The sequence below is a fragment of the Kryptolebias marmoratus genome, linkage group LG19 (assembly GCF_001649575.2).
Source record: "Kryptolebias marmoratus isolate JLee-2015 linkage group LG19, ASM164957v2, whole genome shotgun sequence".
Classification (NCBI taxonomy): domain Eukaryota; kingdom Metazoa; phylum Chordata; class Actinopteri; order Cyprinodontiformes; family Rivulidae; genus Kryptolebias; species Kryptolebias marmoratus.
In genome coordinates this window covers 2697314-2724617 of record NC_051448.1, presented here as the reverse complement: position 1 = coordinate 2724617, position 27304 = coordinate 2697314, and the positions used below count along the sequence as shown (strand labels likewise).

General features: G+C 41.8%; 2 protein-coding genes across 2 annotated transcripts in view; both read right to left on the bottom strand.

Annotated features, from left to right (window-relative positions):
- The window catches only part of slc22a2 (solute carrier family 22 member 2), an 8385-nt gene extending 4841 nt beyond the window's left edge, over positions 1–3544 (bottom strand). Inside the window, exons 1-5 of the mRNA XM_017440082.3 lie at positions 2598–3544; positions 1522–1625; positions 684–838; positions 445–613; positions 257–371 (exon numbers count right to left, since the gene is read on the bottom strand). Coding sequence (XP_017295571.2) covers positions 257–371; positions 445–613; positions 684–838; positions 1522–1625; positions 2598–3179 — 1125 coding nt within the window. The 5' untranslated portion in view covers positions 3180–3544. The remainder of the gene's footprint in view (positions 1–256; positions 372–444; positions 614–683; positions 839–1521; positions 1626–2597) is intronic.
- Positions 3545–4477: 933 nt separating this feature from the next.
- igf2r (insulin-like growth factor 2 receptor) overlaps positions 4478–27304 on the bottom strand; it is a 40236-nt gene continuing 17409 nt past the window's right edge. The window contains exons 12-51 of the mRNA XM_017440087.3: positions 26699–26860; positions 26457–26615; positions 26056–26193; positions 25410–25560; positions 25163–25331; positions 24963–25078; positions 24674–24824; positions 24175–24339; positions 23998–24093; positions 23797–23898; positions 23463–23625; positions 22640–22816; positions 22357–22497; positions 21557–21732; positions 21363–21450; positions 21057–21260; positions 20835–20965; positions 19971–20074; positions 19088–19221; positions 18816–19009; positions 18541–18667; positions 18196–18324; positions 17157–17316; positions 16164–16272; positions 15605–15686; positions 15368–15501; positions 14658–14807; positions 14421–14579; positions 14049–14268; positions 13455–13607; positions 13050–13284; positions 11979–12112; positions 11608–11725; positions 10982–11128; positions 9645–9829; positions 8732–8918; positions 8496–8642; positions 8326–8395; positions 7872–8153; positions 4478–7796 (exon numbers count right to left, since the gene is read on the bottom strand). Of these exons, the coding sequence (XP_017295576.1) occupies positions 7647–7796; positions 7872–8153; positions 8326–8395; positions 8496–8642; positions 8732–8918; positions 9645–9829; positions 10982–11128; positions 11608–11725; positions 11979–12112; positions 13050–13284; positions 13455–13607; positions 14049–14268; positions 14421–14579; positions 14658–14807; positions 15368–15501; positions 15605–15686; positions 16164–16272; positions 17157–17316; positions 18196–18324; positions 18541–18667; positions 18816–19009; positions 19088–19221; positions 19971–20074; positions 20835–20965; positions 21057–21260; positions 21363–21450; positions 21557–21732; positions 22357–22497; positions 22640–22816; positions 23463–23625; positions 23797–23898; positions 23998–24093; positions 24175–24339; positions 24674–24824; positions 24963–25078; positions 25163–25331; positions 25410–25560; positions 26056–26193; positions 26457–26615; positions 26699–26860 (5999 nt within the window). The 3' untranslated portion in view covers positions 4478–7646. The remainder of the gene's footprint in view (positions 7797–7871; positions 8154–8325; positions 8396–8495; positions 8643–8731; positions 8919–9644; positions 9830–10981; positions 11129–11607; positions 11726–11978; positions 12113–13049; positions 13285–13454; positions 13608–14048; positions 14269–14420; positions 14580–14657; positions 14808–15367; positions 15502–15604; positions 15687–16163; positions 16273–17156; positions 17317–18195; positions 18325–18540; positions 18668–18815; positions 19010–19087; positions 19222–19970; positions 20075–20834; positions 20966–21056; positions 21261–21362; positions 21451–21556; positions 21733–22356; positions 22498–22639; positions 22817–23462; positions 23626–23796; positions 23899–23997; positions 24094–24174; positions 24340–24673; positions 24825–24962; positions 25079–25162; positions 25332–25409; positions 25561–26055; positions 26194–26456; positions 26616–26698; positions 26861–27304) is intronic.

Below are 27304 nucleotides of genomic sequence, written 5' to 3'. Positions count from 1 at the left end.
ATCAACATTCATATAAACTAATTCATGTCATTTCAGTGAGTCATCATGGTTGTGCCCTGAGTCCTCTGTTGCTTCAGATGAGGCTGATCCCCATGGATTTACAAACACACACAAATACATGTCATATACACATTCAAGTCCCTTGTTTTAAATAAATGCTTCTATTTTAATTCAGTTTTGGTCTTCATTGTAACTGATGTGCAGGGGGAGAATCAGTGAGTTTTCCTGGTTTGTTTGTGTCGGCCGCAGCACCCACCTCGATCCTCTTCGACAGAGTCCTCTTGTTTTCTTTCGCCATGTCTTTGGTGATCTTTACAGCTTTGGACTTCTTGTTCTGCGAGAGGAGCCATCGTGGAGATTCTGGGATGAACCTTAGAACAAAACAGCAGGGCGTTAAAACGACGAAGAGGCTTCGGAGCGTCGAACACGGCGGCGTTTTCTCACCAGTAGTACGAGAGGAAGAGGATGTAGGGAATGGTGATGACGACCTGCAGCCAGCGCCAGTCAGTGATGAAGTAGGCGAGCAGAGGGAGGAGGAGGATGCCGACGCTGAAGAACATCTGGTAAATGACTCCGACTGTCCGTCTGAACTCCACCCCAACGATCTCTGTGACTGAGAGGAAACAGGATCACAGAGAGAGGCGACACCATCGGACAGGTGGCGGTGAGCGAGCAGCTCTTACTCAGCACGTATCCGGCCACCCAGCCTCCTTTCACCCCGAACCCGTAAAGAGTTCTGAACACCAGCAAAGACACGTAGTCCGGCGCCACGGCAACCAGGATGCCCGCGATCCCGTTCAGCAGGTTGGACATGAGGAAGCTCATCTTCCTGCCAAACCTGAGAGGAAACAAACGTTGGATTCAAAAATCTCTATTCAGAGAGTTAGAGAAGATAAAAATACAACTAAATACAACAAAAAAACCTGGAGACATGTCACTTCCTGCTAAAACACAGACTGAGCTGTTGGTTAAAACAGCTAAAATCAGCAAAAACAGCTAGTTTTTATGAAAAATAAAAAGTAACAAACAGTTATTTGAATAAAATAAATATTCAATTAAAAGGCAAACCTAGAGGTAGCCTAGCTTAGTTTAGTTTATCTTAGCTCATATTTTAGATATTATTAGCTTTAACTTTATCATCATTTTATTTAGATTACTTTAGCTACTATTTAGCTCATGTTTAGTTTCATGATTTTATTTAGGTTATCCTATATTTCATTTAGATTATACATGATTGATGTTTTTGCTTCTGTATCTCTATATTTGATGATGTTTTTATCTGTATTTGATTCTGTACCTGATTGTTGTTTCTGTTGTGAAGCGTTTGAGTCGCCTTGTTGCAGAAAAGTGATACATAAATAAATTTCACTTCATAAATAAAATAAATAAAAAGCCTCAGGAGTTCAGGTTGGTTCATCAGAGGAAAACCAACGATAACGTGTGAAGTAAAACCCATCCCACTTTCAGCTTCACAGCCCTGAACCTGGACCTGGACCTGGACCTGGACGGGAACGGACTCACCTGTCAGCCAGGTAACCGATGGCGATGCTGCCGATCAGGAAGCCCACGTTGAGGGTGGCCTGGTACATGTCCACCAACCATCCGTCAGAACAAACCAGGTCGAACTGAAACATCATCATCTCTGTCATCGTTTGTCCCCAAAAATGTCTCGTAACGACAACAAAACACCAAGTTTCTTTCTTTTCTTTGCTCTTTGACCTGCAGGACCGGACCGGTCTGCTTTAAATAATAATAAAAATAAACCGCCGGACTTCAGTGTCTGTGACCTAAATCTAAACAAAGTTATGGTTCTGATTATGTTCAGAGTTTCTCCCACAAATCACCAGAAACTAATGATCCTGAGGACAAACAAACATGGAAAAAAGACATTTTTAGGACAGTTAACGAACAAAAACTGAGACCAACGCGAGGACAGTGTGTTGGGGATAACTCTCAGCTACTACCAGATTAAATTTTACAACTGACTGAGTTTGAGTCATTTTTGTGTTTGATTAGCTTCTTAAAAAAAAGGATAGACTCCAGAAGTTAGCAGTTCATCTGATGATCATTTCTGAGCGTCACCAGCCTCCATCCAGCGGTTCATGAGATTTTTGCTGACAGACAGAAACAAATAAAAAACATTATTACAACTTTTTGAATTAAATAATTACAGGAAAGTTTGGCTCCTTGGAAACAAAACGTAAAGAACTGAAGGATGACTCGAGACTTTCGCACAGGACTGAGCAGTTTAGTTTTACAAATTCTGATTTTTATCTTTTTTTTGTCGACCGCTGCTGAAGGCGATGAAGTTTTTGTCTGCGTCTCGTGAACCACTGGACAGATTTTAATGAAACTCTCGGAAAGAGAAGCACAAACTGGCAGATATTGAGCTAAAACTGGGTGTGGTGGTAGCTGAGAGTCGTCTCCAACACAGTCTGAGTGTTAGTTTTAGGATTCAGTCAAAACAGCTACAACTCCTTTTCATCTGGCAGGTGATATGCATTTCATCAAGGAATGCTGGGCCTTTAATTTGGAAAAAGGAAGTGTGGAATCAGATCTATTGACCTTCAGAGACGTTTTATTTTCTGGTAACTCACCTCGGTAACAAACGAGCGCCTTCCCTCATAGTCGTACTCCCAGCCCTCGGTGCAGCCAGTTGTGGGGGTCCCGCTCAGGTCCACTTCCTGCGGGTCGCAGGTGAGTCCTGTTGCGTTCCAGTCCAGCTCGTATCTCTCGCAGCTGCTGGGCTTCAGAGCCTCGGAGCTGTTGACCAGAGGAGCCGTCAGCCTGCGGCTTTCTGCCGGCGTCCAGCCGCACGCCTGCCTCCTTTCCACCGCTGCGGGGTCCCGGCACCAGTGGTCCGGGGTGAAGCCCTGGAAGACGATGCCGACGTACACGCCGGCCCACGGCATGGACACCATACACAGCAGGGCGAAGATCCGCTTCTGGCAGCGGCCGAACTTCCCGGCCTCGTCCAGGATGTCATCAAACGTGGCCATGGGTGCAAAGGAGCAGCAGAGGTTCGAACAAACAGCCGAGCTGAGGGGTAATCTGTATTCTGAGCCTCCCTCTGCACACTGAGCGCTGAAACCCGGGCACACTGGGGTTTTTAACAAGACGGACGGGAGCAAAGGTCCACAGAAATACGCCGCTTCTTTACAGGCTGTGCAGCGGAGCATAAAAACTCATTTGCTCCGAGTTTTCCCAAACGTCAGAGACAAACGTAGAAAGTTGGCCGAACGCCTGCAGGAGTCGCTGAAAGGTTCATTAACAAAAGTGCATCTGACGGCGCAGGCTGTTCCCCCGAGCTGCAATCGAACGGTTAACATCTCGATTCAGAGATCAGAGACAAACTGGTCACTTCACAGACAGAAAGTAAAAAAATACAGTCCTTCCTGGAGAGTTAAACTGGCCTGTTTCAGGGACAAAACTGGTTTCTATCAAACTAATTAAAAAGTTTATCCCAACTCGTTCAAATCAAACCTACGACCTTTAAGTCCAATCAGAGAAATTACAAGATCATTTTACATCATCAGTTTAATTATAAACAAAAAAAATCCCCCAAAATAACCTTTAAATGATTATATTTTAAAGAAGGAAAAGTTAAGAACAAGAATAAGCAGAAACAAAACAATAATATTTAGTAACAAATATTGGTGTTGAGAGATTCGTATGTTCGAAGTAAAACAACAGAATTTAAAATATTTCTTCTAACATAAAAAGCTCCCAACAACAAAGCATCTTCTATTAAAGATCTTAATGTTCCATATTTTCCTAACAGAGCTGTTCGCGCTCAGACTGCAGGTTTACTCGTGGTTCCTGGAGTTTCTAAAAGTTTCAGCTCTCAGGCTGGCTCCCTGTCTACTTTTAGGACCAAGATTAAAATTTTCCTTCCTGATAAATCCTAGAGTTACAGCTGCCATACAGTGAGGTGATGTGTATGGCAGCGAATGGAACGAATGGAAACTCGAGGCGTTCCGTCTTCGCTGTCGGCTCAGGATCTGAGGATTCACCTCTAACAGTGACGTTCTCGCCAAGCTACGAGATCAGCTTCGACCCGGCTGAGATCTCGTCTTTAAACGGGTCTGAGTTTTAGTTTTTATTCACATCGTCCAGCCTTGTTTGAGTACTTTAAGTCTGCTGCTTGTTATACTGAGTATTTTATGTTTGTAAGTGTTTTTAAGTACTTGTCTGATACGTTTTAACAGACGCCGGTCTCTGTTATTTGTAAGATAAATCAAATTAAAAACAATAATCAGTCTTTTCAGGGATGGTTATTCTGATCATTTGAAATAAAGCTACATTACTTTGGATATTTAACACTTAAAATAATAGTTACTCTATTTCTTAACATATGTCTAATTATTTATAGGGCTCATAATCTGACATCAGTTCTGTTTGAGGCCTTTCAGGTTCTTCAGGTTTTTGTAGAAATTGTCCCACAGAATCCGTTTGTGATCCAACCAAAACACCAACGAGCTGCAGATCTCTTATTTATTCAAATAATGCATTAATTTGTACATAAACTTTCTTTTAAATAGGAAAACAGGCAAAGAGCTGCAAACATGTACAACATAATTCAGACCAAGTCGAACACAAAGATGAACTCTCATCGTACCGAATCGTCCGTTTCTTGTGCTTCCTTCTTTCTGACGTCACAGTTTCGATCCAGTGTGTCGTTTTTTAATTTACCTCCCGATTTCACAAACACTAAAGAAAAAGCACAAGAAAGTTCAGGAAAGTCTTCAGGGAAGAGACGCCTCGGTGCAGTACCATGCAGATGAGCCACACGGACTTTGGTGCAACATTTGAAAAAGAAAAAGAAAGTCGGGACTCGATGGGATTGTTAAAAACCTTCAGAGACGACGAGCGCCGCGGCGTTACAAAGTTCCTCCGTTAACCCGCCCAAAAAAACCCCACAAAATGACCAAAAAACTGAAGTTTATTTTAAACAAACGACAGTAAAACGCCCAGAAAGTCAGTTTAATCTGAAACATGTTTGAGATTTTAGTTCTTTGGATTTCCGTCCCGTTTCTGGTAACCTTTCGTTATTTACTCTGTTAAAGGTAGAAATATGATATATTTACTCTACAAACACAGTTAAAAGGATTAGATTACATCATGAAAACTTTTAGAGGATGAAAGTCAAAATCTGGTTTTAATGTTCATATTTTTTATGACTTAGGGACAAAAATGTGTTCAAACTTTCTACAGTAAACTAAACAGTTTAATTTATTTTTACTTTATTGGCAAATCTTAAAGATCCATAAAAAATACTGGTGTTTATGCTGTTTTTGTGCCGCTCATTCTTCATTTAATTTGTTTTGTAAATGAGAGTAAAAAGCTTAGTTTAGCTCCGACTGAAGGTTTCATTTTTCATGAAACGATAAAAACATCAGCGTGAATCTTTTCTTCTTCTGTGTTTCTGTCCGAGCGTCGAACAGACGACCGGTTTTTATTTGTCGGTAGAAGAAGAACGACTCAGACGCGGCTGATGACTGATTTAATTATCTTCACGCTCGGCGTTCGCTTCTCTTAACACTAATTTATCCTCCTGAAGTCAGATGGGAGCGTTTTTAAACGTTTTAGTCTGACCGGCAGAGCAACAACAAGCAGCAGCTCCTCACACGAGACGATCTAAAACCTGAAAGTTTAGCTGCTGAAAAGCAACAACTTTTAGTTTCCCTTTTAATTTTTGACCACAGTTTGTGGTTTTTTATTATTAAAGCTGCAAATTTAAACTTCGCAGGAGTTAAATCTGTTGTGAGAGGAACAAATTTGGTCAAATAACTTTATTTTTATTTGCCACGGATGACAAACAAAAACAGTAAAAGCTGAAATTTTGACTAATTTCTAACTGTGAGAAGAAAAATCTAATTTTCTTTCTCAGCTGGAGAATCTGATGCTGAAACTGAACTTCTGAGATTTAAGTCAAAATACTGAGAGAAAAAACACAATTTGATCTTAAAAATAAAGCAGAAATGGCAGAAATAAAGTTATTTTGACACTAAAAGGAGAATCATAATCAAACCAATTATTGGCCTAAAATAACTAGATGTTTTCTCAGGACTTTTTTACTTCAGAAAAGGTTTTAATGATAAAGAAATTACTTTAACACAAACATAACTTATGTCTGGAGCTAAAGGTTTAGGCTGCAGTTTTACCAGAGAACAATAAAAATAAAAATGATATTTATTTGCGTGTATTTGTTTAAGACTCTTATTTTGAAGGATCAGGGAGTAACAACGTTATTTTATAGTTTACCTAATAAAAATTAAAACCAAACAAACACAGTTCAGGTTCATTTCTTCAGGTTTAGTCTGAAACATTATTCAACAAACCAAATGTTCCTCATCAACTTCCTTCTTCCTTCTGAGTGGCCTTAAAACGCCACCGCAGGAGAAAAACGGATGAATAAAATGAATAAAGTGATCGTTTTCATCCTGATAGGAGGACGCTGCTGCAGCTTTTTTAGTTTCAGCTCTAAAGTTTGGACAAAAACCTCACATGAGGACATAAAAGAGGAAAATATTTGTTCTGATTCCCTTGCAGCCGAAACTAAAAACACTTTTTATAAAACGGTTGCTTTAGTAATAATCGAGAAAAAGGGGTGGCGAGGGACGGCGCCCAAATACTGTGAGGATGATACTTTTACATCGTTGGCAGCCGACATGTCGGCTATTTTTGTTTTTTTTTATGTTTCACGTAAATTCAGCCCAACAGGGTGGAGTTCGGCACTACAAAAACATGGCGTCGTGGAGCGAAAGTCCACAAAAAAAACAAAAACAAGTTTCTGTATGTTAGTGGAAGGAGACGTATGGCTTCAGCTGTGGGGCGGCGGCGGGGGCGGAGTTGGGGGGCGGAGTCCTCCAGCTTCCCTTCAGTCAAACATCCATTCACACTTAAGGCCATCTCGAGTTTCACACAAACAGAAAATCAGCTCCAAAAACAAACATTTAAATAATCATAAAAACAAACTTTTCTCCAGAGAAGACGAGAAACGAACATGAAGGTTTATGTGCAACGCCTCGGATCAAAAACGGACGGATCGATTCATGGATGAACGTGTGAATTCATTGGGAAGGCATCGTACTTTTGCTTCAAAGTAAAAAAAAACCAAGAACAACCTGTTCTGATGGTAACTGTAAACAGCGTGAAGAGACAGACTGTCTCTTCAAACCCCAACCAGCCGACACCTCGCCTACGTTTCACCTCAACTTCACTTTTCACCCGTTTTCCACTAAACTTCAAAAAACAAAAACATTCTGTCAGTCTGGAACGAGACACGTTGTTTTCAGTTCATCAAAGTGCTAAAACAATGGCACGACTTTGTTTCAAACCACCAAGACGAAGACAGATTTAACCTCTCCGCCTCCCGCCTGTGGCAGATACGCGTAAAGAGGCCGAGGAAACTAAAAATCAGAGGAACAGTTTAAATTATAACGTCTCAATAAATACAAACCAACCCCAGCGGTCTGCAGAAGGCCGAGCGAAGGAGCAGCCCAACAAAAACTATCCCCAGAGAGAGAAAAAGGTTTCCGTTTTCAGTAAGTTGTTGGTGTTTTTGTTGTTGTTGCTATCGTGGAGACATTCACTGAGAGAAGAGTTCTGATTGGACGGAGTGAAACAGGAAGGAGGAGGTGACATCACACCCTGAGGAGGTCCTCGTCGCTGTCATCCTCCTCCCGTTTCCTGGTGGCGTTACCGTGACTGAGGCCTGATGAGCGAGGTCTGCCGCTCTTCCTCTCCCGGTCCGACTCGTCCAGGAGGCCGACCAGGTCTTCGTCGCTCTCCTCCTGAAAATTCAAGCCGTGCGTGAGGTTTTGGGACTCGCTCGAGCAGCGCCACGTTGATGGAGACACCGTGCTCACCTGCAGGAAGGCGGTGCGGTGGGTTGTGGACTTCCTGGAGGACACGGCGGACGGTTTGACCACTCGGACCCCCGGGACGCTCAGGACTTCGTCCTCGCTGTCGTCCTCCTGCTCGTCCAGCGAGAACGACCGCAGACCGTCCGTATTCACCGGCTTGGTCCTGATGTGGCCGTTGCTATGGTTATTCCTGCCGCGGTGCGAGGAGGAGGAAGAAGTGGGAGGGGCTTCGAGCTCCTCCATCAGCCACTCCATCTCCTCTTCACCTCCTTCATCTGTGTTGACCTGAGGATCGGATCGAGACGAACATCAAAAATGGCTTCAACTTTGTCCAACTTTAAGATCTTGAGCTTAAATTTGCTGTGGTAGTAGCTGAGAGTTACCCCGACAGCACAGCCTGTTTGGGTGCTAACAATCTGAAGATAACTTCAGAGGACAAACTTAGCTTTTTACCAACCTTTGAATATTTATAGGAGACTTGGTTTCCTCTCCTGCAACAACCAGCGACCTTCTGCATCACCAGCTCCCTGCAGAGGTTCAGGAAAGGAACAACAAAATATAAACTTGGATAAAAATAAAAGACTTAAACATCTACAACACACAGAAAACCCAGCTGTCTGGTTTCACCTCCTCTCTCTCTTGTGGAGCAAAAATCCCAGCAGACAGATGATCAGACACACCAGCAGGATGGTCATCAGGATGCCCGCCGCCTGGCTCCGCCCAGAAGGAGCTGGAAGAGAGTCGTCGCCGTCCGACGCCTGCCTGTCAACAGTTCTGAAGGGACAGTTTATCTAGTTTTAACTACTGGAGCTAAATTTATGGCGTTTATGATCAGATAAGGAATAAAAAGGAGGTTTACGTACGTCAGACCGCACACGGCCTCCGTGTACCACATGAACTGATACTGACAGTCATCCGTCTCCCGCCGGAACTCTGGGATGCCGACGCCCGCAGAGGGTTTACACCGCAACACGATGATGGACGAGACGGATTTGTCCTCCACACGGCCACAGTCCGAGTCCGAGGGAACGATTAGTTCCAGGTTTCCTCCTGAGGACGAAGAGGACAAGACGAATGTTTGAGAATCGCCTGAAACGACTCATTTTGGTCTCAGTTCGAGCGCAGAGCGTCGCCAGCGGCGTTCCTGGTGACGGGGGTCCCCATCCGCCTTCAGATCCTCCTGACCCTTCACCTCTCTCATCATCATCCTCAGCAGATGAGGCACGATCTTACAAGGAGCTCCGACTGAGAGCAACATTTATGTTCTGTTTCTGAAGAACCTAAATGTTGCTCTTTTTATCGCGTTTCTTCTGGTGGTTTTTGTGTTTGATATGGTTTTTAAGCTTGATTTTTGTTTTTACTGTTTTTATTATTGTACAGCGCTTTGTGATTTTATGTCTGTGAAAAGCACTTTATAAATAAACTTTACTTACTTACTATTTTAAACATTTATTAATTTCCTGGAACAGTCACAAATAGCCTAAATAAGAAAAATCTGACCATAATATCTGTTTAAACAATTTGCACCTCCTTCAGCATTTTATTTTCTTGTTCTAACTCAAGTTTGATGTTGATTTTAAGGCATTTCCTAAGTAAACTTGAATAATTTTATTATCCATTATTTATTATAATGATTTAAAGTTCCTCTCATTCTTTTTTTTTTACATGATTTGTGATTTTTAGGTTGCATTTGTTTATATGAACAGTGGAATACAGGTAAAAAGTACTAAGTATGCATATTTTACTTGACCTTGGTTGCTCACAAATACTAATTACCTTTAATGTAATACTTGGCTTTGGTGGAGGTGCCGATCCTGCGTCTGTAGGTGCTGTTCAGCTTCACCTGGCAGATGTTGGCACCAAGGCAGCCCGACAGGGAGCTGTTGGTGATGCCCGACAGCTGGATGTAGTAGACGTAGCGGTCACGGTTGGTACGGATGTCTCCGGATGCCTTATAAGGGCTGGCCAAAAAATAAATAAAATAAATGTTGACATTTTATTTTTGTGTAAGTAAACCAGAAATAATCATCTCTCATCGTGAGGTGAACGGCGCGGCGGCTCTTTCTGATCTGTCCGACAGAGAAAAGCTTTTAAATGTAAATAACTTTGTTAACGGCACCAAACATAGAAAGTGGATTAAAATTGTTTTATCAGAAAAGGACCATAAAACAGGGCAGTAACTTCTGCATCCTCGTATGTAAAACTAGGATCTTTGTGTTTTTTTGTTTATAGAAGGTACCAGTTTTGTAAATTTGTCAGTGAAGTATAACTTTAACAACTGTGTCACTGATTTTTTATCATTAAGTTGATCTGAAACAAACCAATAATCTCAAAAAGAGGGTTAGATTATTAAAAGTGCCAATGAAAACGCAGTGAAACATTTTTATTGATATCTGGTTGTTATTCTTCAGTTTCCATCAGGATGTTTGATTGATTCCTCTTGCAGTTTTGGAAAAACTCAAGAAAATAATGCATCAAAACGTGCTCCTCGATCAGGAATGGAGGCAAAATTAACAAAAATAACCTGAAAAATTTCGATACGGACACCAGAAAGTTGGACCTCAGACGACTGAACATCAGAGCACAGGGATGTTTGTCTTCCTGGACCCGGAGTCTCACTCTTACAGGACTTACAGTTTTCTTTAAGTCACAGTGAGGACACCCAAACTCCCATTAACTTCCATTAGAATTTTCTCTTCAGCACAGGAAGTGAAGGGTCTTTTTACTCATCACATCTTCTACATAAAACTCTGTAGAAACATAAAAACTGATGTGTGAAGACTAGACGCTTCCTCTACTAACAGTTTAGGAACGTTTTTCAACAACATCCTGTATTAAGTTTTGACAGAGCGATATTTATCTTCCTGTCTCGTTAGGAGCTTTGACAGGGAGTGACAGACACAGGTGTGTAGTTACCATGGCAACCCTAATGAGCCTCACACCTCTTCTGTCGGCATTTTGTCAGTTTAGATGTTTACAGAAGAAAAGTCTCAAACTTCTGTTGGGCTTGTAGGGTTAAATGTTGATGGATGAGGTAGAAGTTGATGCACCCTTCAGCGTCTCTGACGTCTCTCTGCAGCGTTTTTGTGTTCAGACTCAGGTGGACAGGTTACCTGAAGTAGAGCGCTCCCAGGCTCAGAACAGCTCCAGTGTCGGGGATCTTTATCGTCCCGTTCACCATCTCCACCTCCAGCTGCTTCTCCTCGCAGGCGTAGAGAGTCTCCCAGCCGATCAGGAACTCGCAGGTCGCTGCATCGACTCTGTTCACGCACACACACACGCACACAGACACACCACTGTTAGGACTCTGACCAATTTTACCAGTTTGGAGAATTTAAAACAAATTCTGCTGGTAAATAAGAAGAAATTAACCATAAAACAACAAACTGTCCCGTAAAGAAAAAAAAAACCCACAAAGAAAGAAAGTTGGACGTCTTTTCTGATTTTATATTAAACCCTTGATGTTATATTAACATCAAGTGTTTTTAAAGAGAAACTCAAACGACGCTTTAAGAGGAATCTTTAACTTTAAAGACAAACACGCTGATCTGTCATTAACTCCGCTGAGCGACGTGTTTGTTTGTGGAAGGAAGAATACAAAAACCATTTTGAAGAAATTTCATCCCCAGTATTCTCTCTCTCTATATATATATAAAGAGTAACTAGGTGTTACATTGTGAAGTTCCATTTATTTTCTGATTTTTGATGAAGATGAAACCAGAGAACCTGTTTTTTTTACCTGATGAGCGACGGGTGACCGACGGTACGAGCACAGCTCAGCTGGATCACCGTCTTGGCCGTCACGTTGTTTCCACAGACGTCATCACCTGCTGAGTAGCTGATCACGACCTTTCCATCTGCAGAGGAAGAACGGGTTTGTGATGAAGACGAACTGCTGACGGAGAAGAAGAACCCAGGTGGAGTCCGAGTGGAGTTCGCTAACTCGTGCTTTTATTACCGTGTGAATCTGGGCCTGTGTCGTTAGCATTAATAACAAATATAACAGCTTAAGAAAACTCTTATTTTGATAGCTCTTATGTTTAAAAATGAAATGTATCCGAATGCTAACACTAGGATGTTAAAGTAAAGTGGTGCGTTTGGTTTGCCCACCGGTGTAGCTCATTTTCTGAGTGTAAACTCGTCCCAGACTCTGAGTCTGCCCCGCTGAGTATCGACACACCGCTGAGCCCTCAGGACAGTCCGTCAGCCCGCCGTGGATCCCCTGACACAGGTTGAGGTAATACCTGAGGCCACATTAACGGAGGAAGGAGACATTTATTAAGACTTGATAAACTCGTCTGAGCCTCGTGTCGTCATACGTCTTCTGAGATCGATGTCCTGCGTGTTTCAGTCGTTTCCCTGCTCCAAAATATCTGATTTGAAGGAATAATTTACCTCCTGGGTGGGTCATCACGTTCTGCAGAAGCCTGTTAATGTCTCATCAATTTAAACCAGGAAAAGGTCTGAAATATTCAGGTCAGTTGGCTCCGAGAACCAGGACTGAAAAACACTCATTTCCATGTCGGTTTGTTCAAAGAAGCAGGCGCTCTGGTTTAAAAAAACTAAGTTATATTAAATTTTATTCTGTATTTCAAGCTAGATTAGGTTTGTGGTATTTTTGGCTTCATAATATAACAAAATTGAACTTTTTATTGTGTTTAAAAGTGATGTTAAAATTGACAAATTACCTAATTTTCTGCATTAGAGGCAGAAAGTAAGTTCTTGAAACATGAAAAAAAGAAAACTAGCTAAAACATAAAAAGCTAAAAGTGGCAATAGGTTAGCTAAAAGACAAAATTAAAAAATGGCAGCTAGAAGCTAAAACTAGAATAAAAAAATTAAAAAAGCAAATATGCTGAGGCTGATTTCACAGAACAAAGTTTTTGATGGAACAAAAAAGATCTTAATATATTTCTATTGGGACAATTTTAGGTAAAAAAAAGTTAAACATTTGTAAAAAAAGATAAAAATGACAAAAAACAAAATCCATAGCACCCATCTTCTGAATGAGCTGAACGTTTTCATTTACGAACAACTAAAAGACCTCAAAGTCTGCAGAAATAGGTCACAGAAACACATATGGACAAATAAAAAACACTAAAGCAGCAGCGTTCACACTGTCAGAGTGGAAATAAAGAGAAATGTGCAGATAAACCCAACCAGGATTAAAAGCAGACTCACGAATACTTCTTGTCCTTGAACGTCCACGGCTCGGTGAGGGACGACAGCGAGCGGAAATCGAAGGTCTTGTGCTGACTGATCAGCTTACACTCCATCTTCCTCGGGAGACAAACGGCGTTGGTGCGCCACTCGAACGTGGCCGAACACCCCGCCGTCTCCGACAGCAGCTTGGGCGATCCGCGGCCTGCAGACTGGTCGCAGGTGAACAAGATGGAGGACTGACGCTTGGCGGTAACTGGACCGGAGAGAAAAAGGACTGAACGTTAGATTTAGGACTATCAGTGGGTCTAAACCTCAAACTAATGAGCTAAAATCCTAGGAAGCACTATACAAACACCTCACATCTTAAGATAAATCATTCAGTTTTTATGTTTTTTAAGAAAGAGTCCTTTTTTGATATCAGACCGTTGCTGCAGAGTCCCCCCTTCCGGTCCTGGTCGTAGTTGGAGGTGGTGGCGCACCACTTCCTGCCGTCTGTCCTTCCCTCTGGGGTGCACTCTTTATAGGACTTCTTCTGGAAGGTGAACGGGAACACGCACACCTCTCCGCCAACTGTCACTGAAACACAGAAACACAGAAGGTGCTTTTTTAACTGGTTTCCAGGCGCGATCCGTACAGTTCTCCGAACAAATAAAATCTTAAAGTACATGAAGGACGCAGGATCAGTTTCATGTTGCATCATGACCCAGTTCGCTGGACAGATGGCCTCACAAACCATCAGCCCACCACCACCGTGCTGATAGCTGGGGTGACGTTGGGCTGATATGCTGTCTGTTTGTCTGCAAACATGGTGCAGTGCATTATGGGTAAACATCTGTAGTTTGGTCTGGTTTTGTTCCAGAGGTCTTGTGGCTCCTTCAGATGAAACTCTTAAGCTAAATCATGTTTTTTTTTGTCATTAAAGTGTTTTCAGATTGGAATTCGAGTTGAGTTTCTCAGTTTTATGTCGTCTCTCTGCTGTTTTAGGAAAAAGAGTTTCACACAGGAGCAGAGTCTGACCTGGGGGGCAGGGGTTTCCTCCACCATACTGCATCAGCACCCCCTCATCCTCGTGGTTGTAGACCATTTTCATGACGTTGCTGTGGCCGAATGACGAAACGGACTTGTCGGCACCAGAACCGGACACCCGACAAACTGCACTCTGATTACAGGCCGGCTCTGCCACCGAGCCGCAGACGTGGATGCGATACGTGCCGGAGCTCCCGGAGCTCCCGGTAACCTGAAAATCAGCAACACGGCCTTCAGGGAAGCAACTTTTAAAGAACCAGATGTTTATTGACCATTTGATCCAACAGAAAGACAATAAAGAAAAGATTTCCTCCAGTTAGGAAGTGACGCCGTCTCTCCTGGCAAACAGAACTCGAAGCTCACCTGAACTTCGTCGGAGAGGGTCCCGAGGTCAAAGGTGAACTGCAGCTGGGTGTCCGTGAGGTTGCAGCCGCTGGTCTGAGTGGCGTCAGAGCAGACGATGGGAGTCGCCCACTCAAACAAATAAACACAACCCTGGAGCCCCAGCATCTGAGGAGAACCCTGGAAATAAAAAGGCAGCGGCGTGATAAAAAAAGAGGCTGAACAACTGATTGATCTAATCCGGGGGCGTTGACTGACCAGCTCCAGGCCTCTCTGGCAGGTAAAAATGATGGTTGAAGAGTAGTTCTGTGACGGGTCAGAATCACACCTGGAGGAGCTCTGGTAGGTGATGAACACCTGACCCGTCACATTGTTCACCTGAGGGCCGCTGGTGGTCCGTCCAATGTCCTTCAACAGACAGAAAATTAAAATCCAGACAGAAACACATTTTCTAATTTGTCTCAAATTTTAGAATAATTTTTGTCATTTTGTCTGCACGTTAAAGCATTTTGATTTCTGCCTTTAATGCCAGAGTTTTAAGATAATCTTGATAACTTTATTAACTCTTAGCTGGCCTTCGGTACCTTTAGTTTAGTTTTTATCATGTCTGATCAACTGCTGTTTGGTTTTAGTTTGGTTTTCCTCAGTTTATCTTGTTTTTCATTTAGATTCATGATTTTATTCTGATTATCTTAGATTATCCCAGCTCATGTTTTAGATATTGCTGTGTGTGTTTTGACTCTGTATTTTCGTGTAAAATGTTGTAAAGCACTTTGTGTTGCTGAAAAGAGCTAAAAAAATAAATTTGTCTTGATTTGACTTGACTTTATGAAGTCCTGAGAGATCTCATGAGATCTATCAGCATCTGTCCTTACTCTGAGATTGACAGATTGTGCAACATCTCTTTGAGATGTGTTTGTTTTTACTAGATAAATGTATTGAAGTGATCATTTGGGGGGTTTTGTCACCTTCGGTGGCCCATTGTCGGGGTCTACACAGACAGCAGCTCCAGGCGGACAGGTGACCTTGGGGATGGGGTTCAGAGGCTGACAGACGTTCAGGTAAAAGTCTGGAGACGCATTATTTTGACGGACTGCATCATCTGAGAGGAAAAATAACGAGAGATAAAATCCACCGACATGACGCAGATTGTTCTAGAGTCAGTTGTGTTTGGGTGTTCAGGTGTGCAGCCTTGGCCCGCAGACCTGTTGCCGTGTAGAATCCAGTGATGTGGATGAGAGGAGTCAGGTCTATGAGAGCCGAGCCGTTCCGGACCGAACACGGTACCTGAAACACAGGAATTCACTCCCTTTCTTTTAACTGGGCTGTAATCATTTCCCAATTCTCTGGACAATATCCAAATTCCTTTTTCATTCTACAAAATGAACCTCTTCTATTACTATCCTCATTCCTGCCTCCTTTAACGATCAGATGAGACGGCTCTGTGAGAAAAACCCATTTGTTCTTTAAAACAGTCAATTTGTTGCTAATTAATAAAATAAATCAACTTGTTTTTTACTTGAATATGTGAAAATAACTTCCTACTGTAAAAAGCAGCACTTCTTCACTGTAATCTTTAATAATCAGCAGTTTTAAAAAGTTAATTAACTCAAAATAAAAGTTATGAAAACATGTAGGGTTGTGTTTAAAAATTGATTTTTCTCCCCAGACAGCTTGTGAAGAACAACTATAGTTTATAAAATACATATTAGGATCAGCCATAAGTTTTATTTAAATGTAAATAATAAGTTTCTCGATGCTTACCGACTGCTCACACAGCAGGGGAGTGTGGACAGAGAAGAAGTGTGTGCACGTTTCAGCGTTTGAGTCGATGAGAACCAGTTCTTCAGAGGTCAAACCCATGTTGGGCGGTCTGTGCAAACAAACAAACAAACAAACAAACAAACAAAAACAAACAAACCTTTAAAGCACAGCCACAGATTTCAGATTTAACAAGTCTGTACACAAAACTGTACACGACCGTCTCAAAACAACTCAAATCTTCAAAATTAGTGATTTATGTAAAAGCTCTTTTCTCAACATTTTAAATTGTTAGTTTTATTTGAGAGAGCTAACAGCGGCAGCTGGCTGTAGCACCTCTGGTGCATTTTTCGATGGGGAAATTATGAACTTTGCTGATGCAAAACTGACAACCACGTAAAGGCTTATAAAGTAGCTTCTGCATGAAGTGCTGTGAAACTTTTGGACTTTTAAAGACAGTAATCCACTTTGGACTTGGTCCTGAAGAGGATTTTTAGACAAATATTCAAAACGGAAGAACTCCGACACAGAACATAAATGGGCAAGTCTGAGCTGGAGTAACAACAACAGCTTTTATCCTTTTCTTTGACGCGTCTTCACACCTTATATAACGATTTAACAATCTATACGAACAGAAAAATACGGACAAAGAGACCGCGCAGAAGACTGTCTCCGTCTCTGTATTTGGACATCGAGTTAGGAACACAAATACTCGTTTCCTGGAATCTAACTTTGGGCAAAAACAAGTTGCTCGTGCAGAAAACAGCCCCAGATTTCTCGATAACATTTTAGTTTCCGTTTGAAATGAATTCAGGCCCTTTCAGTCCTGATCCAACGAGCCATTCGCTCATGAATCCAGTCAGATTTAACGAGTTTCTCCAAACTGACTGTTCAATAGAATATTAAAATTTGTTTTAAAATAAACTTGAAGGGGAACAAACACGTCCTCCATCAGCTGAGAGAGTTCACACTCACAGGATAAACTCAAAGAGGTACCTGCAGATAAAGTGGATGATGGTTTTGTGTTTCAGGGTGATGTTTGCGGAGCAGGGGCTTCCTCCTTCGTACGTCAGCTCCACCACGTGGTCCTTGTAGGACAGTTTCCTGCTCACCTGACCGCCGCTGACCACCGTCTTGTCTTGCTTTATACACACAGCTGCAACAAACGCACACAGCTTCTGTTTATGGTGCTGAGGAAGAGCGACTGGTCAAACTGTTCAGATACTATTTTACAGTGTTTGGAGATTTTTAGCTGAAGGATGGAGAACTGAAAATGTCAGATTTTTATCTTTTTGTCTTTTCTTTGAACAGAAGGCAATCATTGAGCGTCTCACCTATAAACTACGCTCATTTTCTAAGTTTATTCTGCCTCTGAGTGGATTTGACACGGATTAAACATTTCCAAACACTCCCATGATTAAAATTACAAACTGACTTTGTGAAATTATTGACCGCTCTTCCAAAGCTGCACACAAAGTGTCTCATTAAATCTTCTGCTGCAGTGACGCATGTCCTCAGAGTTTCATAAATCGACTCGATTTCTACACGAGGACAAACAGGAACCAGAAAAATCCTGCAGGGAAACAGTTTCTCATCTGAAAGTTACAGGAAATTTAAGAAAAAACTAGAACTAAAACAGCCGTCACACTGTTATAATATTCTTCCGCAGTTTGACATCTTTAAAATCTTTTTTATTTTAAGGAACTCTTGCGTTTTTATGTCACAATAAAGGAGAGTTTAGATAAAGATGTATTTTACAGTTTCTGGTGTAAAGTTGATTAAATTATACAAACTCTAAATAAACAGAAAAACCACATCCAGCTCTGACTGGTTAGAAGCTGATTTATTTACTAAACTAGTCGTTTAATAAATAAGCTCATTTCATTGCTTGTTTTTTATTATATGAACCTATGTTGATTCTTTTGGGTTGTTGTTCTAATGTGTTAATTCTCTGATAAATAACCGCTCAGTGCAAACTAAAAATGCTCACTTTAAGATAAAAACTTCACTTTAACATGAAAAAGAAGTTGTGTACCGGTGTTTGCGTCGCATCCGGCGTTGGTCACCTCTCCACAAATGTTGACACGAAACATCTTCCTGCTTTCATGATCTAAAACTGTGTAACCATCGGCTTTCTTCAAGGAGGTCAGGTCAAACAAATGTCCTAAAACAACAACAAACAAAAACTCAGATGATGAGGATACAATTTTGAAGAAATATAAAAAGGTAAAAAAGTTACAATTTATCAGTCAGATTGAAAGTTTGTTTCCATCTTCATGCATTCATAACAGCGTGTTGTGTAATTTAAGTATATTTCCCATGTTTGCATGTATTTTTCCTCCCGAGTGTCGCTGATGGAAGAGGTTTGGGCGTTTCTGACCTGTGGCGGGGTTGGTGACTCTGCAGTCGTTGTGTTGGACGCTGTTCAGAGGACAGGCAGCTGCCGTTAACCACAGGAAGGTGTACGTACAGTCCTCGATCTCAGAGATCACAGTGGGCCGGGAATCCTGGGTGGAATACAGTTTTTATTTATAGAAACATAAAGAGAAAAATCTTGTCTGATAGGGAAACTAGTCTTAGGCTACAAGCATCAATATGCACAAATACAAGTTAAAAACTTCCCCAAAATATCTATAAAAAACAAACAAGTCTCACCACTTTGTCTTTGGCACACTTGAAGCGGATGATGCTCGTCCTGTTCCGGCTTTTGTCGGGACAGGCCTGTCCGCTGGTGTACCGCAGCTTCAGGACGTTTTTGTCCCACGTGGGACCGGACTCCACCTGTCCCAAACTCACATAGTCATCTCCGTCCTTCATGCAGGACGCAGAACCGGAGGGACACCGGTTCCCTGCAGCGGGACGAGCAGAGCATCAGCGCCCGACCTCCCCGGGGTTTCAAACCGTCAACCTGAAGCGTGCACACTGACCTTCCTGCTGCAACAGAGACCTGCAGACGTTGATGTAAAACTGCTTCCCCGTGTCTCCCGTGGGGACTTCCACCTCCCAGTTCTTGGAGTTCAAAGCCAGAGGTGAAAGGTCGTAGGAGTGACCCTGACCATCACTGAGAAACAAAAACAAGACGTTAATTCAGCTGGACCAAACTTTCTGAGAACCCTTTATTAGCTGACAAGCTGCTCTTTATAGTCACTCAAATTTAAGAAATAAAGTTTTGAGCCACATAATAATAAAAAAACCCTTTATAAGTTGTTTTTATCTATCAGCTAATAAAACATTTATTCAAAGTGAGTAAAGTCACCAAGTGAGAAAAAGAAGAAATGAGGAACAAAAAGGAGGAATTAGAAGCAAGAGGAAGTTAAAGTAAAAAACAGTTTTTTCATATTTTACTTTTAAGAAAGTCAGACTTTGTTTTAGTTTAAAAGCGGTAACAATCAATATTTCTACAGAAAATCTGAAGGCCTTTCATCGGTTTTATTTGCAGACCAGACAGGTTGTTACCAACATCTATAAAAAAAGAAATGTGTGTAAATAAAGGAAGATTTATCAATGAAGGCTTTTTGTTCTTTCAGTTCCTTAAACAAATCCTTTTTCAGATCTGATCTGCTGTGGAAAGCCTTTATTTATCAGGTTTTTTCCCCACAAGTCCTCCAGTTTCTTCAGATTTTATTTTAAGGACGAATCAGATCAGATACAAGAAGTGAATTTAAAATGAGCAAAACATTCAAAGAAAAGTTTCCAGTTGCTATCAGGAAGCTTGTATGATCTTTAACATCTTAAATTAATACAAAAGTTTGGCTTCTTAGAAGCAAAATATAAAGAAATAAGACTTCTGAATGAAAAACGTTGGTTTACTTGTAGGAGCAGCTGGTGGTTTTAACCGGGACGCAGGCCAGCGCCGTGGGCCAGCTGAACATGTAGGTGCAGTCTGGAGTTTCTTTAATTAACTCTGGTTCTCCCTAAACAAGTGGAATAAAAAACAGAAAATCACCATCAATTTACAAGCTGGAGTAAATCCAAAGAATCCTGCCTGAACAGTCAGATATTTCTCAAATTCAGAATCACAGGAGCCTGATTCTATAAAAGATGTCAAAAATGGATCTTAAATGATTGGAAAGCCGTCTAGTTTGGGATGGAATCTGTCAGACTACTGGGATAAACTTGGGGTATGCCATCCCCAAAGACCCCAGAATTTTTCTGCTGGGGCTGATATGTGGAGAAGTGTTTCAAAATTAGATGAATATCTTTTTAAAATTCGATCAATTGAAGCAAAAAAGCTATTACACGGTCTTGGCTTAAAAAAACGTCCTCCCCAGCCGGACTACTGGCGGGAAATCGTGGAGGAGATCCAATCTATTAAAAACTGAAATATCTTTTACATATAAAAGGACATTTTTCCAACAAATGCTGGTCTAAAAGGCTGACATTCAAGAGCAAGGAAGCATAAATATATGTAACATCTTGTAATGTTTTTTTTCTTCCTATCTAACTATGAATCAGTGCCCCAAGTTCTGTGTAGAGTATAAAAAAAAAGCTGTCTAGTTTACATGTTTTAACCTCTATAGCAACTTCAGAGGTTAAATTCTCCTAAAACTAAATATTACACATTTTTATATTAAAAGAAAAGATGGCAGACATCTTTAATGCTGTAAATTAAAGCAACAAAATGATTAACTGCCTCGATGTGTTAGTATAAAGGCAGAAAGCAGCCCGTCTTACAGGATGCCTGTCCGGGTGGCAGGAGAAGGAGATGACTGTGGACCTTTGGTAGATTTTATGGCAGGTTTCTCCGCCCGTGTAGTTCAGGATGATCTGATCCCCCACAAAGTTCAGAATCTGGTTTGTTAGTCCTGCAAACACAAACACACAGGAAGGAGGAATTAATGAGAACCACACGACGCCGACTCCGTTTTCTGCTCGCGTCTTCGTTGGATTTCATACCAGCGATCTTGTGTTTCTGTCCGTCTGCTTGGCAGGAGGACACAGATTTGGAGACATCGTGAGGACAGACGTCTCCCTGCAGCGCGCCGCAGACCGACAGGTGGTAGATGTATTTCCCACTAGTGACGGCGTAATCTTTGCTCTTCAGGGAGCTGAAGTCAAACTCGTAGCCACTTTTAGGGTCACGAACGCGACAGTCATCACCTGGCAGGAAGAATTTAGGTGGTCATTTAAAATAACTTAAATTTTTGCATCTCTACAAGTCTTTACGGTTCAAAATGTCGTTATTAAAGTTCACGTTGTTACCCTGAGACTTCATGACAGGACAGGCCTCAGATGTCCTCCAGACGAAGACATATTCACAACCATCCAGGCGGTCAAACACAGGGGAGCCCTGAAAGGATAAATCCTGATTAACGAAAATAAAAATAAATAAATAAATAAATAAAAAGTGCAGCCGACGATGAGCAGAAAAGCCCGTTCCTGGCGCTGGAGCTCACCGGGTTGTCGTCACACTGCATGATGATGCGCGTGGAGTAGCGGGACGACCCACACTTGTCTCCGTTGTGGTAAACGACGCTGATGGAGCCGTCGTCCGCCACCTGCGGGCTCGACTGGACGTATCCCAGGTTGTAACCTTTCTTATCAATCACGACGCAGGCGCCTAACGGGCCCACTGTGGACGAGGTCAGAAAATGGGATGGACAACAAGGCACACATTAATTAATTATAGGTTTGTTGTATTACAAGTCTGAATCGTTTCTGAAGAGCTACTTCTTATTAGTAATCTTATTTTAATCCTTTATATTTATTAAGCTCTTTAGATCATTTTTTTCTGCACTCCTGTTGTTTTAATTTGTTGTTTCTCTGTTTTGTGTTTTATAAAAGAAAACAAACAAACTAACTTAACAATTAAAATTAAAAGCTAATGTTATTTTCTGGTTGTAAACCCAACAGAAAAGTTTCTAAACTCTTGATTTTTTTGACAGAAAGGCTGCAAATTACAATAAATCTGCTTTTTCAACTGAATAATCATGAAATCCAACAACTAATAAAAAGATTACTTAACCATAAACGATGCAACAAAACCGTATTGACGAACTAAAACTAGTAAAAAATAATAAAAATAGTTCTAACAGCATCTTTAACAGCTACATTATCTTATTTACATAAATATATAGTTAAAATCCAGTTTCAGAAAAGGCCCAAAACACTAATATATTATTAATACCTCTTACGTACATCAAGTTATTAGTGTTTAATGACACTTATTATGTTTTTTACACATTTCTTTTCTGACCTGGACAGTCGTGAACAGCTGGCAGCGGTTTACAGATGTTTATGTAAAACTGGCGCGATGGGGTCGTATCGATGGGAATCCAGGGGCTGTCGTCTGCGTTCCTGATCAGGCGGCTCAGATCGTACTCGTTGCCATGAGGATCTGGAAAAAAACGACATTTATTATCATAATTTTATACATTTCTGAACGTTTTTGTTCTACTTCTTACAATCGAGTGACGTGAAACTCTAACAAACAGGAGAAATCTGTCAGTTTAACGGAAGTAAAGTGTTTGTGTTCGTACCGGTGATCCTGCAGTAAACCGGAGCGGGCTCGCAGGCCAGCGCCGTGGAGAACTCAAACAGGACGTCGTGGGTCACGTGGCTGGCCGTAGTGCTCAGATCCTCTTGGACCAGTTTTAATGAGCCCGGGTACGACTGTGGATCGCACAGGAAGTTAATCGTGAAGGTGTCCCGGGTATCTGGGGGACAGAAAAAATAAAATTAAAAAATTAATTCATGCAAATAAATGACAAAACCTTTCGTATCTATGGATTAAAATTTTAAAAAGCTTATTTATTTGTACACAAACGAGTCCTGTCTTGACTTGTGTATTTATCATGACTTGTTTTTATCCCCAGAAGGTGTGAAGATTAACTCTTAATATAGTTATGTTTTTATTAGTTTAATATCTGTGCAGACGGAGAGAAGCTGGTATTTTATCTGCTGTCCAGGATGCAGTTTCTACTTCCTTACAGGAATATAAACTACAAATAATTGATGTTTTTATTTGTTGAACACAGTCATGAACAGATGTTTAAAACTGTGGATTGTTGGATTTAAAACAAAGGAGGAAAATTCTTGTTTTCTGCCTTAATAAGTCTGATGTGCTGAAACAAAACTTCCCACTGAAAAAAAACTTTATATATTAACACAAAAACTAAAAAGGTAAAAAATGAAACTAAGATTCATGTTAATGTTGACTGAAAAATCCTTTCCTTTAGTACAAATTCTGGCAGTGAAGTTGAGCTGAATTACAGCTAAAATCCATAAACATCTGTTTTAAACTAATTTATTTGCACTTAAATTCCTGTGTCAATAAAACCCTTTAAGTCAGCTTTAACGTACCTGAAGGAGCATCCAGCTGCCCTCTGTACGTGAGCTGGAGGATGCCGTTGGTGGAGTACTGCAGGGTCGTCTCCACCCCCACCGGACTGACCGGCTTTCCGTTATCCAGCTCGCAGCCGGCCATCCCCTTCCCGCATTTGGGGGCGTCTGCGCAGATGTTCAGCTACAAGGAGGAAAGTAAGGAGGAGGCAGGAGACGTCTGTTCAGAACTGAAGCTCCAGAATCTCGCGCATCGAGACATTAAAGAGAATAAAAAGATGCCAATCCTGAAAGGTAAAATGGTTAAAAACTACAAAACATCGTGACCAGAGATTCATCAACGTCCGTTTCTTACCAGGAAGTCTTTGTTGTTACCGGTCGTATTATATCCTTCAATATTGGCCAAAGGCTGAAGGTTGAACTCAAACCTGGAGTCAGGGTCCACAATTGTACACGTCTGAAAGGCATTAATTATTAAAAAGAATGTGTTAATTTAACCTTTACCTGTAGAAGAAATGAAGGTGTATAAATTGTGACGTATAGTGAGAGAACTCACATTGTTTTTGGTGGTTTTGATGGAACAAGCTGCTCTGGTGTCCCACATGAAGCTCACGGTGCAGTTCTGGCTCATCAGGAACCGAGGGCCCGTAGACTGAACAGCGTGGAGCACAAACAGATCAGCGACACACAGAGAACGATCGGCGTTAACGAGCTGCACTCTGCATTTACTTACGACGGTTCCTGTGGCGCAGACCAGGTGGATCAGAGTCGTGTATGAGAGTTTCTGACCTTCTGACATGCAGGGAGAACCGTCTGTGAACTCCAGCAGCAGCCGGTCCCGTCCCTCTATGATGGGTCCTCGTTTGGACATCCCCACGTTTCCGATCGACGGCACTTCCTTTGGATAAACAACAGGAACTTGTTTTTACGGACTGACAAAAGATCGATCTGTCAACGTAAACAGATTTTATTTTTTAACAGAAACACATTCAGGTAATAACTCAGCTGCTTCTGTTGAGACGTCAGCTCAGGAGGTGGCGCTCAGGACGGTTTATGTTCAGATTACAAAAACAATGCGGGTAAAAACAAACCAGACTACCTCTGATGGTGAACTGAGTGAAGATGTCTTTAATGCATTTTGATCAGATCATCAAGGACAAATGGAAGTGCCAAGTCGGCTCCTTGGATTAAAGTAAAAACCAATCAGCACCAGGGTCCAGGTGCTCACAGACCTGTTCGGCTTCGGACTTCATCTCGCAGACAGAAGCATCGCGGTCACAGCCTAACACGGGGACGAGGGGCCGGCAGATGTTGATGTAGTACTTCTTCTGATTTAACCGATCCTCCACCTCCCAGTTCTTGGCGGGGCTGGAGCGCGACAGGCTGGAGGAAGAAGAAGAAACACATCGGGGGGATAAAGAGGAGGTAAAATCTGTTTCCATTCCTTGTTTATGAAAAAAAACAAAAAAAAAAACAGGTATTTGTGGTTTCTTGTTTGCTTAAATGATCAAAATGTTTCACCTGGATAAGTCGTACTGATCCAGAGTGTTGGGGTCCGTCACCAAACACTCGTGAGCCCTCTGAGGACAGGTGTAGGACGTGTACCAGCGGAAGTTGTACGTGTATCTGTCTTCTATCTGTATTTATCAGACAGAAAATATGTCAACAACAAGCTGAGGCAGTTCAAACAAGCGCAGGGAGGAGGAAGGGAAGAGTTTTACTTGGAATTCAGGATTTCCTGGTCCAGCTTCCGGGTCGCAGAGGAAGGAGATGAAGGTGGATCTGCGAGTGTGCTTTGGGTCGTTGTACTGGGATCCATTTTTGTAGGTGAGCTGGATCAGGCCGTCGTAGTAGGACAGGTTGGAGTTCGCCTCCCCGAGGCTCCAGGAGCTGCAGACAGAAAGCAGATGCTGGCTGCAGAAGCTGGTAAGATGTTAGCAGGTACACCCAAATGTTGTGGTGCCTCACTTTTGTTCCACCTGGCACGCTCCAGCGCCCTCGGGACAGGTGCCAGTTTTGACCGAACCACAAACGTTGATGTAGTAGTTGTAGATGCCGCTGGTCAAGTTGTAGAAGCCGCCGTTTGGTTTGGTGAGAGGAGACAAGTCGAAAGAGATGCCTGCAGAGAAACAGGAGAAGAACCTCAAAAAGTCTGAATGTTTCATATAAATCTGCCTACAAACAACAGAAATTAGATGAAGTTGTGAAACTTCCCTGCAGTCATTCTGTTTGTTCAAATATAAAATATATGTCCTCAAACTCAGAGAAAAGGTGTCTCAGGTAGAGCTTCAGGATATTAGAAAAACTTGCAATGTGAGATAATATTGTTTAATCTTGCAATGACAATATAAGTTGTAATTAATTCACATTTTCCTCTCTTTCTCTTCTGTCATCGCCGTTATCTAATCTAGACGTGGGCTTTAAAGACCCTAAAATCATCATGAATACACAAATGAAAATTATTTAAACTGTGTCTGATTACAGGAGGATGCTCTTAAGAGACAAGATAATAAGCCCCTTTTTTATCTTCAATAGGCTTTTGAATAAAAGCCTCTGAATAAACATGAATATAATTCACATTAAACCTCAGCAGATAAACTCGTGCGTGTCGTACCAGCCTGAGGGTCCTCCACCTTGCAGTCGTGTCCTTTAGTCTTTGAGAGGACGCAGGCAGAAGCCGTGTACCACTCCAACTCATAAACACACGAATCAGGCGACACTCTGAGGAGGATAGGAGGACTCTCAAAATCTCCTGCAAAAGAAGTTAAAGCGTAGGAGAGAAAAAATATTCAGCTTTAATAAAACGCAGCTGCAAAACTAAACAGAGAGGAACCTGAAAAAGGATTAAATCCAAATAAAAACCAAGTTCTGTGTCAGGGCATAATATATGTATATAAAAAACAATTATCTTTCAACCTTAGATGAAATAGAGCAAGAAGCAGTGTGTAAAGAAATAAAATCTGCAGCGAGTCCATCTCTAACGTTGTGGAGAAGTTCCCTCATTGGTCAGGATACCTGGTTTGCATTTGAGAGTCAGGAAAGTCTGGATCCTTGTCTTCACGTTGCTGGGACAAACGCTTCCATCGGCATACACCAGTCTGATGTCACTTCCTGTTTTAGTCTTCTGAGGAGGCGAGACGAAGCTGCCCAGGCTGACGGTTTTGTTCTGCTTATCTGGACCAAAGAGACAAAAATCAATAAACGAGACCGAAGCGGTTAAAACAGATCAAGAACCTTCCTCCTGCGGATGTCCTCACCCACGGCACAGATGGACGCGTCCTCTGGGCACACAGCAGCGCCTCCTCTCTGGATGATCTTGTGGCAGACGTTCAGGTAGTAACGCACGCTGCGAGTTGGGTTCGAGTCAGATTGTGCAGATGTGGCGTCCACGGCCTCCCAGTTCTCACTGCCGTCCGACTCTGGAGCAGCGAGAAGAGACACGGGGAAATAAACCTTTTCACAAAGTGTTTGTCACAGAAAAAAACCTGAAAGTGTGACGCTGCATTCAGGAGTTAAAGAGAACATAACCGATGTTTACGTTTACCAACACAAACATACTTAAATTATTGCTTCTTTGCATTTTTTTCTGCAAACAGCCAGACTTTCTTTGTAACAATTTTAAAGACGTTTTGATACAGTTTTCAAGCTTTCTGCAGGACTTTCCTCAGACTCTTAGTTTCAGCCCAGTACCTAATTATTTTTAGAGGAATGTGGTTTTTTTGTGAACTATAAGTCACTGAGGCCTAAAATGGCTCTTAAACTCAAGGATTTCGCGGGCATTTTTTGTGATTGTTGCGGGCTAAAATGCCTGATTTTGCGGGGCATTTTCCTAAAAGTTGCTTTTTTTTTTTTTTACTAAAATC